General features: G+C 39.5%; 1 protein-coding gene across 2 annotated transcripts in view; it reads right to left on the bottom strand.

The window, feature by feature from the left end:
* SYNPO2 (synaptopodin 2) overlaps positions 1–13,552 on the bottom strand; it is an 88,057-nt gene that overhangs the window by 21,313 nt on the left and 53,192 nt on the right. For both annotated transcript variants that reach the window (XM_009634001.2, XM_035889648.1), the window contains exon 2: positions 1,331–1,482. In XM_009634001.2, the coding sequence (XP_009632296.2) occupies positions 1,331–1,482 (152 nt within the window). The remainder of the gene's footprint in view (positions 1–1,330; positions 1,483–13,552) is intronic.

Below are 13,552 nucleotides of genomic sequence, written 5' to 3'. Positions count from 1 at the left end.
CACTATTGGAGAAGGTAAGCTGTAATCCTCAGCTATCACTGTTCCCCTGATCTCATCACATTGATCATTGATCAGCCCAAGACAACATGAACAGACAGGCCGTGTGAAAAGTCTGTTATAAATAAAATGAATACTCCTTGAGAGCATCTTGGTTTGAAGGCAGACTGTAACTTTGAAATACTAGACACTTTGGGAAAGTTCCTTTGCGCAAGTTGCAGAAACCACAGAGGAATTTCACATGGTGTTTAGACATCCCTGGTAACCAAAGACAAGTGCCTTTTTTTGCACTGGAGTTCCTTCAGCCTTTCCAGTGACACTGCTCTGTTAGCTGTTGTGATGAGTCTTGACACCTTCTATCTTCCTGGTCCTGCCTGTGGGAGAGCAGACACAGGGAACTGCAGTAGCTCAGGGGGCAGCAGCCATAAGCGTGTGGAAATCTCAGGTCTTTTCTTCCTCTTCTTACCCACACTGAAGGCAATTCAGAGTTCGTCTTGTCAAATTCACAGAGTCTGGGGGGAATGTGCTTACTGTAGGTGGTTCTGAACTCAAGGTTGCATGCATTACGCTGATGACAATTACAGAACAGTCATTAGAATAGAGTGATGTGCAGAGAGCAGTAATGCTGGCTTGCTTGCAAATTTACATGAAGGTTTTCTACTCTAAGAAGCTCAAAGCATTTTCAAAGAAAACTGAAATTCACTATCTCTATTTCATAAATGGAGAAGCTGAGACCCAGAGAGCTGTAAGTGACTTGCCCCACCTCATCTAGTGAAGTGTTAACAGCTACAGAAATAGAATTCATGATTTCCAGACCCTCTCCCCCTCCTGACTACTAACACATTTTGCCACCCAAGAAGACCATTTGCCATGTCATCATCAAGGCATATCTGTGTAACGCACTTTCTTCGTCTATACAGCCTTTGCTTTTTGTAAGTCTCACTTCCCTATCTATGGGGAATAACAACACTTCACTACTTCAAAGGGGCGGAAAGAATAATTGAACTTAAGACTCCACAGTATGCAGATATGGTAGTGGACACCTTGTAAGTATTAAGAATACTTCATAAGAAATAAAATCATTCCATTTGGAGATTGTACTCTTAATTCTGTGCCTGAACTGTACTATTCAAATTATATACATTAATTCCTTCAGATCAAATACTCTGTCTTCCCTCCCTTTTCCATACAAACAAGCAGAGTTACATACATAAATAAGAGGACTATCAGAAGCTCACGGTATATGTCTGCAAAATGAATGCATTCAAAACCAGCATTTTCCACATGGTTCACTAAACAGAATTGCACCAAAGCATTTTGAGCATTCCTGTACCTCTTGATAAGCATCTGCAGGACGTCAGTCAGGCTCTCCATTAGAACAATAACTTCAGCATAGGTTAAGTCTCCACAGGGCTTGCCATTGATAGACACCACCTCATCTCCCTCACACAGTCCAGCCTTAGCTGCTTTGCTCTTGCTGCGAACCTACAATGAATCAAAGACAAATTCCAAATTGCACAATTAGTGTTCATTTGAAAACAGCAGCGGCATGTCCTCAACTTACTTTTGTCTGTACAACAGAAAAAGGATCAGTATTATCGATCATAAATTTCTAGTAATGCAAATTAATAACTTGTCCCAGTTGAGGATAATACTGTTCTGCCCAGTATTAACAAACAGAAAAATGTCTACTTTGCCAAGCTTGTGAGCTGGATTTCAAACAGACTGGAATTTGTTTTAAAAGAAGGGAGGCATAGAAGTTTGGGACTACAATCAATTGATCAGAGTTTAGCAGAAATGCAAAAAATCTTAATTTCTCTCCAAACAGAAGACTGCTAGAGCTGAAATCTATGGTGAGATTTTAAGAGCGTGTAACTTCAGGCTCCCCTGGGCAGAATGTCAATACATGCTGCTGGAGTGGTAGTTGTACAGACTTCTGGTATACTGGATACTTTTCCTTAGATGCCCAACTGTAGGTTTAGTTACCAAACTATAAACATCGGAATCACTGGAGATCCTAAATCCATGTTTAGTCATCTAAGTAAGTGCCCTGATTTATTAAATTTAAGACACACCTGTTATGGTTTAACCTTCCCTGTTAAGTACTCATTCAAGAATCTTATGCAGCTTGGGTTTCAGTGTTTCACTTCTTTTTCCACTGCCAGCATCTTATAACTTATCATGGTCTTTGTATAACAAAACCTAGACAGCTTTAACACTGCTCAAGGTATGCCATACAGTTGACTGCTATTTTTAAAGTACATATTTGGCAAACGGTGTGTTATATTAACCAGGATCCTTGCAGGAGTCTATTTTAGAATGACACATACACATAAAAGGGCTGTCCTTGAGTTCTTTGCTCTCAGTCTTCTACCTGTTGGTGTGAGTACTTTGGCCGTATCAGATATTCAATTGGAGGGTCGATATGTTATCCTTATTAATTCTCATAGCACTTTCTTGAAAATTTTTCAAGAAGTATAGTTCTGCCATACTCACAGCAGCAGTCCCTACTGACTCTAGGAAAGTTACTCCTGATATACACCAGATTTGAGGGTGCAGCTGTCTCACAGAGCCATGGAATTATCCCCAGTGTACTGTCAGGCCACTGGTCTGGTATCGAAGATGCATTTTTGGAGACAATTTTGAAAAGTTTCTTGGGAGTCATAATGATATGTGGAATAAAGAGTGAGACTGCAGGTTTTTCTGTGGTGGGGCCATAGATCTTTGTTGTTTCGATTTATACATACCCATATGTCACATTATGGTTTTTAGAGCAGTGAAGAAACAGAACAGTGGTGCATACAGAAGCCAGTTTCTACCTTGCAAAGTTAACATTGACAAATATGGAGTGGTATGCTGCTCTGTTTCTCTCGCCTTAGACAAGAGCATAAACATCCTTGTACTTTGAGAAAAAATGACCATTTAAAGTGTTTAGAATGTTTCGCTTCCTATATGCACTAGGATTTGTGCTGTTTTTCTGAATAGGAGGATATGCTATTAAAGTCTTACAAGACAACTTAGGCCTGAATGTAAATATTTTATATGGATGCTAGGATGAGTTTAGAGTGAGTCTTTTTCAAAAACCACGTAAACAGCAGTTAGAGCAACCTGTGAACTCTGAAATAGCATGATGTGATACCTAGGTTGTGAGAAGAATACTTGTTTCTCTTTCTTTATTAACCCTCTGCAAATTTGGGGTCAGTTCTGTCATAGATTACCATTACAACTGTCTCAGGAGAGAAACTCTTACCCATTCCATAACTTCAGTGATTTCTGTCAAAAAGCAAAAGTACAGATGTACCACATTAATAGGTCTACATGAATTGCTAGACAGCTCAACCATTTTCATAATTTTTTAAACAGACCCCTTGGTACCATTCAAAGAAAATAGACAAGGGCATTCAATTCCCTTTTAAGGTTCTTGAAAGGGCCTCTCAGTCCATTTTGCTGCCTTGTGAATTGTGAAAGAACACAATTGTGAGATATTTGGACCTTCATACAGGAACTCAGCCCCGTCTTTGGCTGGTCATGCAGGAAAGGCATTACTGTAAGTCGCTGTACCTCACTCTCTGGTAGCATTTCAGTTCGTATGCACATTAGAGCAAATTTCCTGTCGGTATTCTATTTCCAGGTTTGTCTACATCAAGCAAACCTTAAGCATGACTTTGCCATTGCAGGATCACACTGCACATGCTGCACATATATTATGGTTCTCCCGATTCTATGTCAGCCTTTTTCCCAGCCTCCCCCAGAGGCACATGTGTCTCCCAAATTTGAACAATGTCTATATAAAATCACTTCAGTATTATCCTTTTTTTTTATTGGGTGTTTCTGTTGGGCAAATAAAAGGGAGGAGACAACTGACAAAAAATGAGCGAGGGCAGGTTGTATAGTAAATTATAGCAGGTTGCAGGTATACCCTCATCATTTGTGTTATTTTAGTGTCAGGATATCACCAGGTTACTCAGGAATACGTAGACTGCCTTGCCAGGCAAGTTGTAATTGTTCCTAGGTTTGTTTATTTGCCTTCACTGGAAACCCACAAAAATGAACAAATAATTTACTCATGTAAACCAAAACTTTACAGATTTCTGGGAATAAAAAAGAAAAAGAAAATAACAACAACAACAAATCCCAAGAAGATTTGTGGAAAGCAGGGTCTTCCTGGTAAAATATGTGTTTAGTGGACAGTTTTCTCTCAAAGGAAGTTTTGGCAGAAAGCCTTTGACAAGCCCAGTGGGAAACAAAAGCTGTCTTTGTTGGCAGAAATACAACTTGGTCACACAGGGGACAGTGAGAAACCTTTATCCAGTTCTTGGGAACTTAAAGCAAGGCATATTTGGTTATAAAGCAGAAGGGATTCTTCCAAAACTAGTGATTGCTTTTGCCTTACAGTGCAGCCCAGGCTTCCTCAGTTACTTGTTTCTCCTATCTGCTTTGGGCTGGAGTTTTCTTTAGGAAGGAAAAGTCTTTTTTCCCATAAAATTTCTGAATGGGATCTCACTACTAGAAAAATACATTTGTAAAGATTTTCTTAGCTTTTCAATGCTTGCAATAGTGATATAACACAGCGAATCTGAGCCGGTAGCATTAGTGCTGAATGTCTGAAGGCAACCCCTGCTCCTGGGGCATGTGTAAGAGCTTTAGCCCACTGTCCCCTGGCACTGCCTGGATTGCTTTTCTGCTCCCCCTCAGTCAGGACTATTCCTTTTTATTATTCAAGGTATATATCATGCACTCATTAGAATGCTTTGGTTTTCTTCCAATCACAAAATTTCCAATTAAATGCCTGTGGAAATATTTACTCTGAATTCCAAAAGCTTTAAGGAAACCATTGCAGAAGGTGTATTGGCATTGCAGCAGCACTGACCTTAGTCAATGCTGTGCATGCTCTGCCCATAAGGAGTTTTAGATTTCTGAATTTTTAACAGTATTAAAATCTTGTATATAATTAGTTGTACATAAAGATTTCAGGTTATTCTGAGCCATTTGTTATAACATTCTCTTATTTCAGGTGTTTAGATCGCTGTTGCTAGAAGGTGTGAAGAACAGTGCTGGATTACTTGGACCATTTATCTGAAGTATGTAATTTCTTTTTGTTCCAAGATTACTCCTGTATCCAATCAAGTGCTCAGCAATTCCTCATATTCAGCGACATTAATCTTGGGGGAAAACTTCCTTTGTGAGGATCTTAGCTTGGATGCTTGCTGTTATCTGAGCACCACAGAGGAGCTGAGACCCCACTGTGAGCAGCAGAGCACGAGCCTGAACAAGCAGCAGCACTGCTCCCTGGGAGAGAAGGCTGTGGGGGCTGATGGGGCTCCTCAGCCCCTCACCTGGTACCTACTTAGAAGCAGCTGCTTTGAATGAGGAACTGGGGGCTATCCACAGGCTCTTCAGGAGGGTGGAAAGACTTGGGCTAGAAACTGTGAGTGAGTAAGGTCTGGGTGCTGTGGTGTGCTTGTGAGAGATCACATCTCAAAGACACAGGTATGTGGGGGAAAAAGTGTGGGATAGTAACTTACAGTGGGTTGGTGGTAGCTGTGGGATGCTGCTGGGGCTGGAGTAGTCATGTGTGCCTGCAGCAGATGGTAATTTCAGTTTCTTAACCAGAGAAAGATGAATAAGCTGAGGGATACACGGTGGCTGTGCTCTTGCTAGTGTGAGGCAAAGGAGGGGTTTTGTAGAGAAAGTTAATGCTGAGTGCCCAGCCTTTGTGCTGTGTGCTAGCAGAGCCTGCTTTAGCAGGGGGGTTGGACTAGATGATCTCCCAAGGTCCCTTCCAACCCTTGCAATTCTGTGATTCTGTATGTTGTAGTGTTTTTAATTTAAACTGGCTCTAGTCTCATTCTGTCACCTGGAGCCTCCTTGCCAGGCAGCAGGTATTAGGTCTGCTCCTTTGTTTTAATCTGAAGGTAGTTTAGTTTGTACAACCCAAAACTGTTCCATGCTATGAAACAAGGTATTGGTTCTATGCTATGAAACAAAAGCATTGGAGCAGGCTGCCCAGGGAAGTGATTGAGTCCCTGTCCCTGGAGGTATTTAAAAGACATGTAGACATGGTGCTTAGGGACATGGTTTAGTGGTGGAATGGCAGTGTTAGGTTAACGGTTGGACTTGGTGATCTTAAAGGTCTTTTTCAACCTAAACAGTTCTGTGATTCTAAGGTATGGTAAATCAGGATAATAGGAAAACTTCCTTCAAAAGATGTAATCCTGATGAAGCTAAATAGCTAAAGTAGAAGCACCTGTTACTTGTTGTGGCTGCAAATGGATGCACAGACAGCAACTGGGGCTCAGCTTACCAGCGGATTATCTTGGTTGTGTGTCTGAGCCCTATAATAAGCAATCAGAGAGCTGAGATATGTTGAACCTGATAACAAGGTCAATAAGTTGTAGTTTAAAGCAAGGCAAATGGACTTGAGGACACTGCAGTCCTGGTTCTCCAATTGCACAACTAAGAAATTATTAGGATATTTCATAGTCTTGCTTTTACCAGTGACTTTTGGGAAGGATGACTTATATCTTAATCTTACTTTGGTGTGCTGCTGCAGGTGGGAGGTGCATCTAAGTGATGTGCTTCAGATGTAGCCTGACTGAGCCACCGGGCTCAATGATTGCTCAGCCTGATTGAGCAACCAAGCTGAGAAAATGCGCAATCTGAGCATAAGTAGAATCCATTTAGCCTAAAGCTTTATTTATTAAAGTAAGACTTCTGTGGCTTTAAAATATACATATATTTGCACAGTGATATTCTCAATTCAAAGCAAGCTTTCCAAGCCATGAGTTATTTTCAGAACTATTTACTGATCCTTTTTCAGTTTGCCAGCAGGTTTTAGACAACAGAACAGAAAATATTGCCGCTGCATGTAGTGGAAATATACTTCCCTGCTATTCAAGGTCCCTTGCTCATACAGACAGAGTAGTTTCTTTCATTGAGGGGTCACCTCTGGAAGAGCCTATTCAGCTGAATATGTTATCTGATTCCTGAAGCCTCTTCTTAACTGTTATATGGCCCTCAAGGCTTGAAGCCAGTTTCAGTGAACCTTATTTACGTGTCTAAGTCCTCAGTGTTCGTCTTGAATCTTTGATGGCTGGCCTTGTGTTTTGTTGTGACGAAACATGTTGCCCAAAATAGCATGGCTTACCAGGCAAACAGGACTTATGTAGATCAGTTGTCTGTCTTCGTTATTGTTTACTACTTTAGTTACGTGAGCTGCAAACTTTACCAACAGTGACTGTGTTTTCTTTTAGGCTGATGATTAAACATCAGTAACAAAGGGTGAAGGGTGCTTACCAAGGGTATGTCCTTTGACTACTGTTATGCCCCTGTTGAATAAGGATTTCCAATTCAAGGTTACTTTCTGAGGCTCAACAACTAGCCAGCTTTTAAAGCAGTGGTTTTTACTATGGTAGCAAAACCGTGCCCTTAGATGTCTTGCCATCATCAATAATGCAGAACTGTGTTTAAGAAATAGCTATTAAATAGGCCTTTATAAATAAAATAATCATTAACCTTTCTCTCGGGATTACAACCCTTATTCCATATAGTCACTTCAGTGTCCCATTAGCTAATAGACTAGCTTTGTTTAAATGTGCCTGGTATTGAGCTCTTTTAGACTTTTCCTCACAAAAGTGGTGACCTATTTTCTGCTTAGAAAAAAAAATAGTCTAGGCCTTCCCTTTATACAGAAATTGTGTAATTTTTTTTATTCTATAAGCAGGTTCTCCCTACCTGCCACTTCACGTGACTTTCTGCATGTAACATTAAGATTTTAGTACCTGTCTTCAGGGACTGTCTGGCTTCTAAAGGTTTCTAAAGGCTTTTTTTTTTTTTTTTTCTTTCCCCAGGTTATGACATGTGATCCTTACACTAGTTTGAGGCGGGAATATGCAACTAGGTGGTAAGCACAGTTAAAACTTCTCACTTGGTGTTAGTACGTTGTTTCACACTTGTAAGCACAAGTATCAGTTTTGTCTATTTGTGTTGAGAACTGTTTCTGGATACACAAGTATCTTGTGAATGAAATGGCTGGGGGGGGGTGCAGGGGGAGTAGTTTTCCAGAAATACTGGTTCCTTTACTGTTGGAAAAAGTACAGGTCTGAGCATAGAACAGCATGTCTGGTGTCTTAGATACAAGTATTCTATTGTATTGTTGGAGAGATAAAAAGGGGAAAGAAGCAGACATAATAGGTATCAGTATGTGGGAAAGGGGGAGTGGGGCTAGGGTTGTGGAGACGCTGCTGCTTCTTTTTTTGTCCATACTAGTATTAAAGCAACAAGTGTTTTTGATGCACTCTTTTAGTAAGTAATAGTTTCCCTAAAAGAAACAATTTCTGATTCTAACATTTGACACCCTGAATACAGATTTGATGTTCCTGAATATAAAGCATTTTGGATACAATCAGATATCTTAACTTTAGCAGAAGGTATAATTAAGTTAAAAATCCAAGTTAAATGGACTATGTACCAGAAATAACAAGTCAGCTGACTTGAATATGACCTAGTTTGGGCCGTAAAAGAGGTGGTGATTCAAAAGACAAGGGTTGTGATGAAGTGATCCAAAATCTAAATCATTAAACCAAGTTGTATTCTGCTTGCTGAAAAAGTGGCAAATAGTACTACGTGTGGAAGTACACAAAATGTATGTGGAACTCAGCTTTGCCACTTAATAAGTACAACATATTATTGCCACAATTAAAGGCCTGCCTGCTGGTTGCTGCAATAAATTTAGCTAGCTAACATGGTTCTCTTAAATATGTTTAAGGCCTGCATAAATAAGTTAATGTAATCAATACTTAGTTTAATTTTATCAGGCATTAGCTCATACTTTTCAGAAGTTACTTTTCTCATTAATTGATTAGCTAGGTGTTAGTCATGAAGTTCAGGATCAGAAATCAAAGATCAGTGTTTCCTGTAGACAGTATTAAAAAAAAAAAAAAAAAAAGGCACTTAATCTCTTCTATTATAGACCCTACAGCAAAGAGGGTGGCTGGTAACTGTATTTAAATATATTTAAAAGTTAGCTGTCACTCTAATAAAATTAACAATGTACAATGCTTTATTATGAACAGGAAGCAGAAGCACTGAGTGGCATAATTGATAGTGCATCAGTGATTTTAGCTGTATGTAATTAGGGAATTCAAATGAAGTTACAAATGAACTGAATTCGGGCATAGTTTATAAATTGGGGCTCTAGGGCTTTGTTTTACAATGTTTATACATGTAGAAGTCCTTTAGACAAAAAAGTAACCTTCAGTTATTAAGCTTTTTGGTTTTCAGATATAAAAGTCTGTACAGTAAGTTAAACCTACCTCATAATGTGTTTGGGTTTTTTAGAGATCTCTGCAGATCCTTTAAATAGCTCAGAGACTTCAGGCTGGTAAACACTGATCTTGCTAAGTCAAAATCCTGGGTCTCAGCTCACGATGTATTGAGAACCAGCATTTGCTTGTGCTCCTCAGTCCAGAGCAGCAGCCCTTCCACCGACAATGTTCTGAACCTTCCCAGGCAGGTGGTGGGACGTGTGTGACATACTCCATAGTCACATAATCAATAGAGGTGACTCAGTGACAAACTCGCATCCCTTCTTTTTGTTTTTTTAAACTCAGGTTTACAATGAGAACATCCAAATGTGTTTCCATCTTAACACTTTCTTCCCCATCCCCGAGCTTTGCCATCACAAGTTATGGCATCATGGGCTGTATAAATGCAAGTCTTAAGAAAAAGGTGACCTGTTTCTCCTTTGCATAGACTTCATACAGATATTAGTACTCATGCAGAAATTCAGATATTAATTCTCTGTTCTCTGGCTATATAGCCGTCTATTAAAAAATACAGTCAGTGACACAAGCCTTTTTGTGACCTTTCTAATACGTAAGGATCTAGTCTTTGCCTTCCATCTCTAAACCTGACACTATTTAAAACTATATTTATAGTTTTACTTGTCTATGTTTTGTCAGTTCTATCTGAAAACAAACTGTCAGTTTCCAGCTTTAAAGCGACACCTCTGGAAACAAAGATATGGCCTGTCAATCAGCCTGTAGAAGGAATCAAAGCATTTGGTGGAATTACTCTATTTAAGATGCTTTGACCTGCATCATGGTTTGGAAGCTAAGTCATGACTGCAACTTGTAGGCTGTATGCTTAATATAGTGAGCAATTCTAAGAAAGAAAAAAAAAACCAAAAAAACAAAAACCAAACCTACTAAACCCGTAATAAAGTTAGACCACTTGTTTTACTGGTTGATAAATCTAGGCTTGCTGAAGTTAGCATATACTGCTGTATTATTAATGTCTATGTGAACATGCCATTCAGCTCTTGAGCTCACTTTGGGTTTTCAAGCACATGGAATTAGTACCCATACAACAGTTTATCTGTTGTATAGACAGATTTAATGCATAATGGCTTTCTGTTACATGGTTAACGTGCAACTCCTATTCTAACTCCAGAATAACAATGCTGCCTTCAGCAAGAAAGCAAAAGTCTTCACAGCTATTACCTTGCCAGCTCTTCCACATACTTTGAGCAATGTTTTGAACACTACAACAAAATTTGTATAAAAATTCAACTTTTAATACTGTGTTTACGAAGGTCATTGCTGATACACGGAGATTGTGACATGCTTCAGCTAGACAGCTGGGAAAATCTAAGGTCAGGAAGTATTTTTTTTTTTCCTGGTCCACATGTCTGAGTAACAAAATAGGGCAAGCTGTGGTTGGTTATCAGACCTTGTGCCCATACATGAGGAAAAGTGAATCACCTTTGTGTTCTTAGTTTCTTCTTTGAATATGTATGTAAAGAGAAAGTTGTTGTCAGTAGATAGAGAGATAGAGATGAGCAGACAGGAAAGAGTCATCAGATCTTCAGAAAGGGAATTTGAGCCACCTGTAGATTTAACTGAGTAATGGTAGCATAGTTCAGGAGTTCCTTGAGAGGTTTTCAAACCGCATAATTAAGAAATGTTCTTGCATAGAACCCCAGTCTGTGCTTTTTGTCCACATAAATTCATTGGAAAGACTAGGTTCTGGTCTAAACTGAATGCCTGGCATTTTTGGCAGGCCAGAGCACAAGATTAGGGATTAAATTTTAAGCAAGCTGGGTTATATACTATTGAGAGAACACAGTGTGATTGACTGGTGTTTGAGTGGAATGAGTTACCTGTGTAGGAGTATTCTGTATACAGACTCTCAAAATCCATGATGGCTGTATACATTTTACTCTTATAAAGGGCTTCTTTAGAGCTGGTATACCAAATTCCAGTCTGTTCTCATTAGCTATGCCTCTACTTGAAAATGAGTCTGCTGCATGATATGGCTCAAGCTATTTGCATCTGTGCTGCCTGGAGATGAGTCTGCATCAGCTGATACCAGTTCCCATCCCCTCCATACTGAATTTCTGCACCAGAGAAGAGTTTCCTTCAGACTAAGTCACAGTAAAAGCCACAATGTAAAACCTTCAGCCAGGGCAAATTCACCAGGAGTGTGAGGTCCAATCCCTCCCTAGCTCCTCTGAATGTGTGGGCATGTAATAAGGAGCCTTGCCGCTAAAGCATGTTAGATGCTAAAGCTGGAGTCCTGTGACTTTATCTAGTATAAATATAGGTAGTATAAATACAGTAAAATATAGTTTTCTATATTTTACCTTTAAAGTCACTGTGTCCCATTCTTTGGGGGGTGTATGTAGAATTTGCACAGTAAGACTTGTGAGACCATGCAAATGTCTGTTAATTAATTAGGTTGAACAAAGATGCTTCTAAGCTATCTCCTGAATGCTTTTCCTGAGAGAAAGCTTTGAATAATGAAGTATCTTTGGCTTGCAAGGTAAGCACAGAAGTATGTCCTGTCACCAAATTCTTCCCAGTAGCTGGATAATGATACTGGGAATTTGGCAGTTCAGCATACTCTTTTCTGCTTCTGGTCTTAAGGGAATGCTCCTAGATACATCCAGTGTTGTAGAAAATGCTTTCATGTCTGTCTCTAAAGCTAATTATATTTCTAAATGGGCTTTAAAATGAGAAAATACAATATTAGAGAGATCAAAGGAGAAATTATTTAATACGTTCAGACATACTTTTGTTAATTAATGTTCTTTAGTGTCTGATGCAATTCTTGAACTGTTGGATTAAAACTAAAAAGTCTTTCCAGAAGGTGTTATTCTTTGAGTTCATGCGAGTGCTGCCATTGATAATCACCAAGATCATCATTAGAAAAGTTGAACAGTGGTATAAGATTATGGTAGTTTATAGCAAAATATGTGATACAGGATGTTAAGCTACATAAAGTGAAGGCACTTTTTAACGTTAAACCCCATTGATCTAGTTGCCCAAAAGGCTCTGGCTATACTTACCAACTCACAGCTAAAGCAAAACTTTAATCTTGGTTTACTCATGTAAAAGTTTATGGGACATTCTTGCAGAGGGGTGATGGTACCATCTAGTTGCTGGTTTACTTATTGTTTGACTCTGTCTCCAGTCAGTCCTCCTGTTGCACTGTATATCTGAAATCACACTTCTTGAGTGCACTGGTTCAGTTGACTCCTCCTTCCCATAATATTCTCTTCATATTATATTCAACAAATGCAGTTTGGTACAACTTCTTACACATACTGTTGTGGGAGGGTTAAAGAACATGTTTGACCATTTATATATTCCATATTGACGGAGCGCTTGTGCCTTTTGGAACCAGAGAGCAGACTGATCTCCGTGAAAAGAAAAGCCTGCTCAAATTCCCAAAAGCTTTGCCTAATGTACTAGTGTATCATCTTGCTAGCGGTTGCCTTTCTCTGGCAGAAATCCAAAGTTAGCAGCTGAAGAAGGGATGAGATAATGACCTCTGAAGTATTGATCTGGTATGCTGGCGACGCAGCAGATTTCCCAATAGTGAGCTTGGGTACAGCACTTAGAGTCTGTTATTCATTTTGTACAACACATCCAGTCTATGGCCTGGCTGTGGGTTATCCATTTTGGGGCTGTGCTACTGCATACTTGTAGTTCATGTGTCAAAACTAAAATGTTAGTGCTGCTGGTGAATTGGTGGAACACGTGACAAGGAGAGGAATGATGCCGTTGCCTCTCAATAGTGTGGCTGTGCACTGTCTGCTCTATTTCTGTTCCCCTTTTCTTGCCCTGCTTGAATACTCACTGGCTTTATGCTTCCTGGCTTATTTTTAAATCCTAACCAACTTTGATCTCTCCATGAACACTGTAGCTACGTTTTCATTTCTTTCCTACTGCCCCCTGTGCACAGAGATAATTGAATTGTCAATGCTTCTTTGGGATTCAGAAAATAATGCATCTTTATTGAGTACTTTCATATATAGGTAGCATTGAAAGTCTTTTAACTACAGTATAGCTTGTGGCCTGGAGAAAAGAATTTCTGTGATGATAAGGAGAAGGGAGAATAAATATAGAATAAAAATGTCTGTAATATCTGCTACTGAACAGTTTGAGGCACCATTGGAAGCACTACAATAGACAGACCTTGTGGTAAGCATATCCACTGCCTAATTCTGGGCTGAACTCTTGTCACTGATACAGCTAATGCACTGATACAG

This window comes from Egretta garzetta, unplaced genomic scaffold (genome assembly GCF_000687185.1).
Source record: "Egretta garzetta isolate BGI_Z169 unplaced genomic scaffold, ASM68718v1 scaffold342, whole genome shotgun sequence".
Lineage (NCBI taxonomy): Eukaryota > Metazoa > Chordata > Aves > Pelecaniformes > Ardeidae > Egretta > Egretta garzetta.
This window is presented reverse-complemented; position numbering and strand designations above follow the sequence as displayed.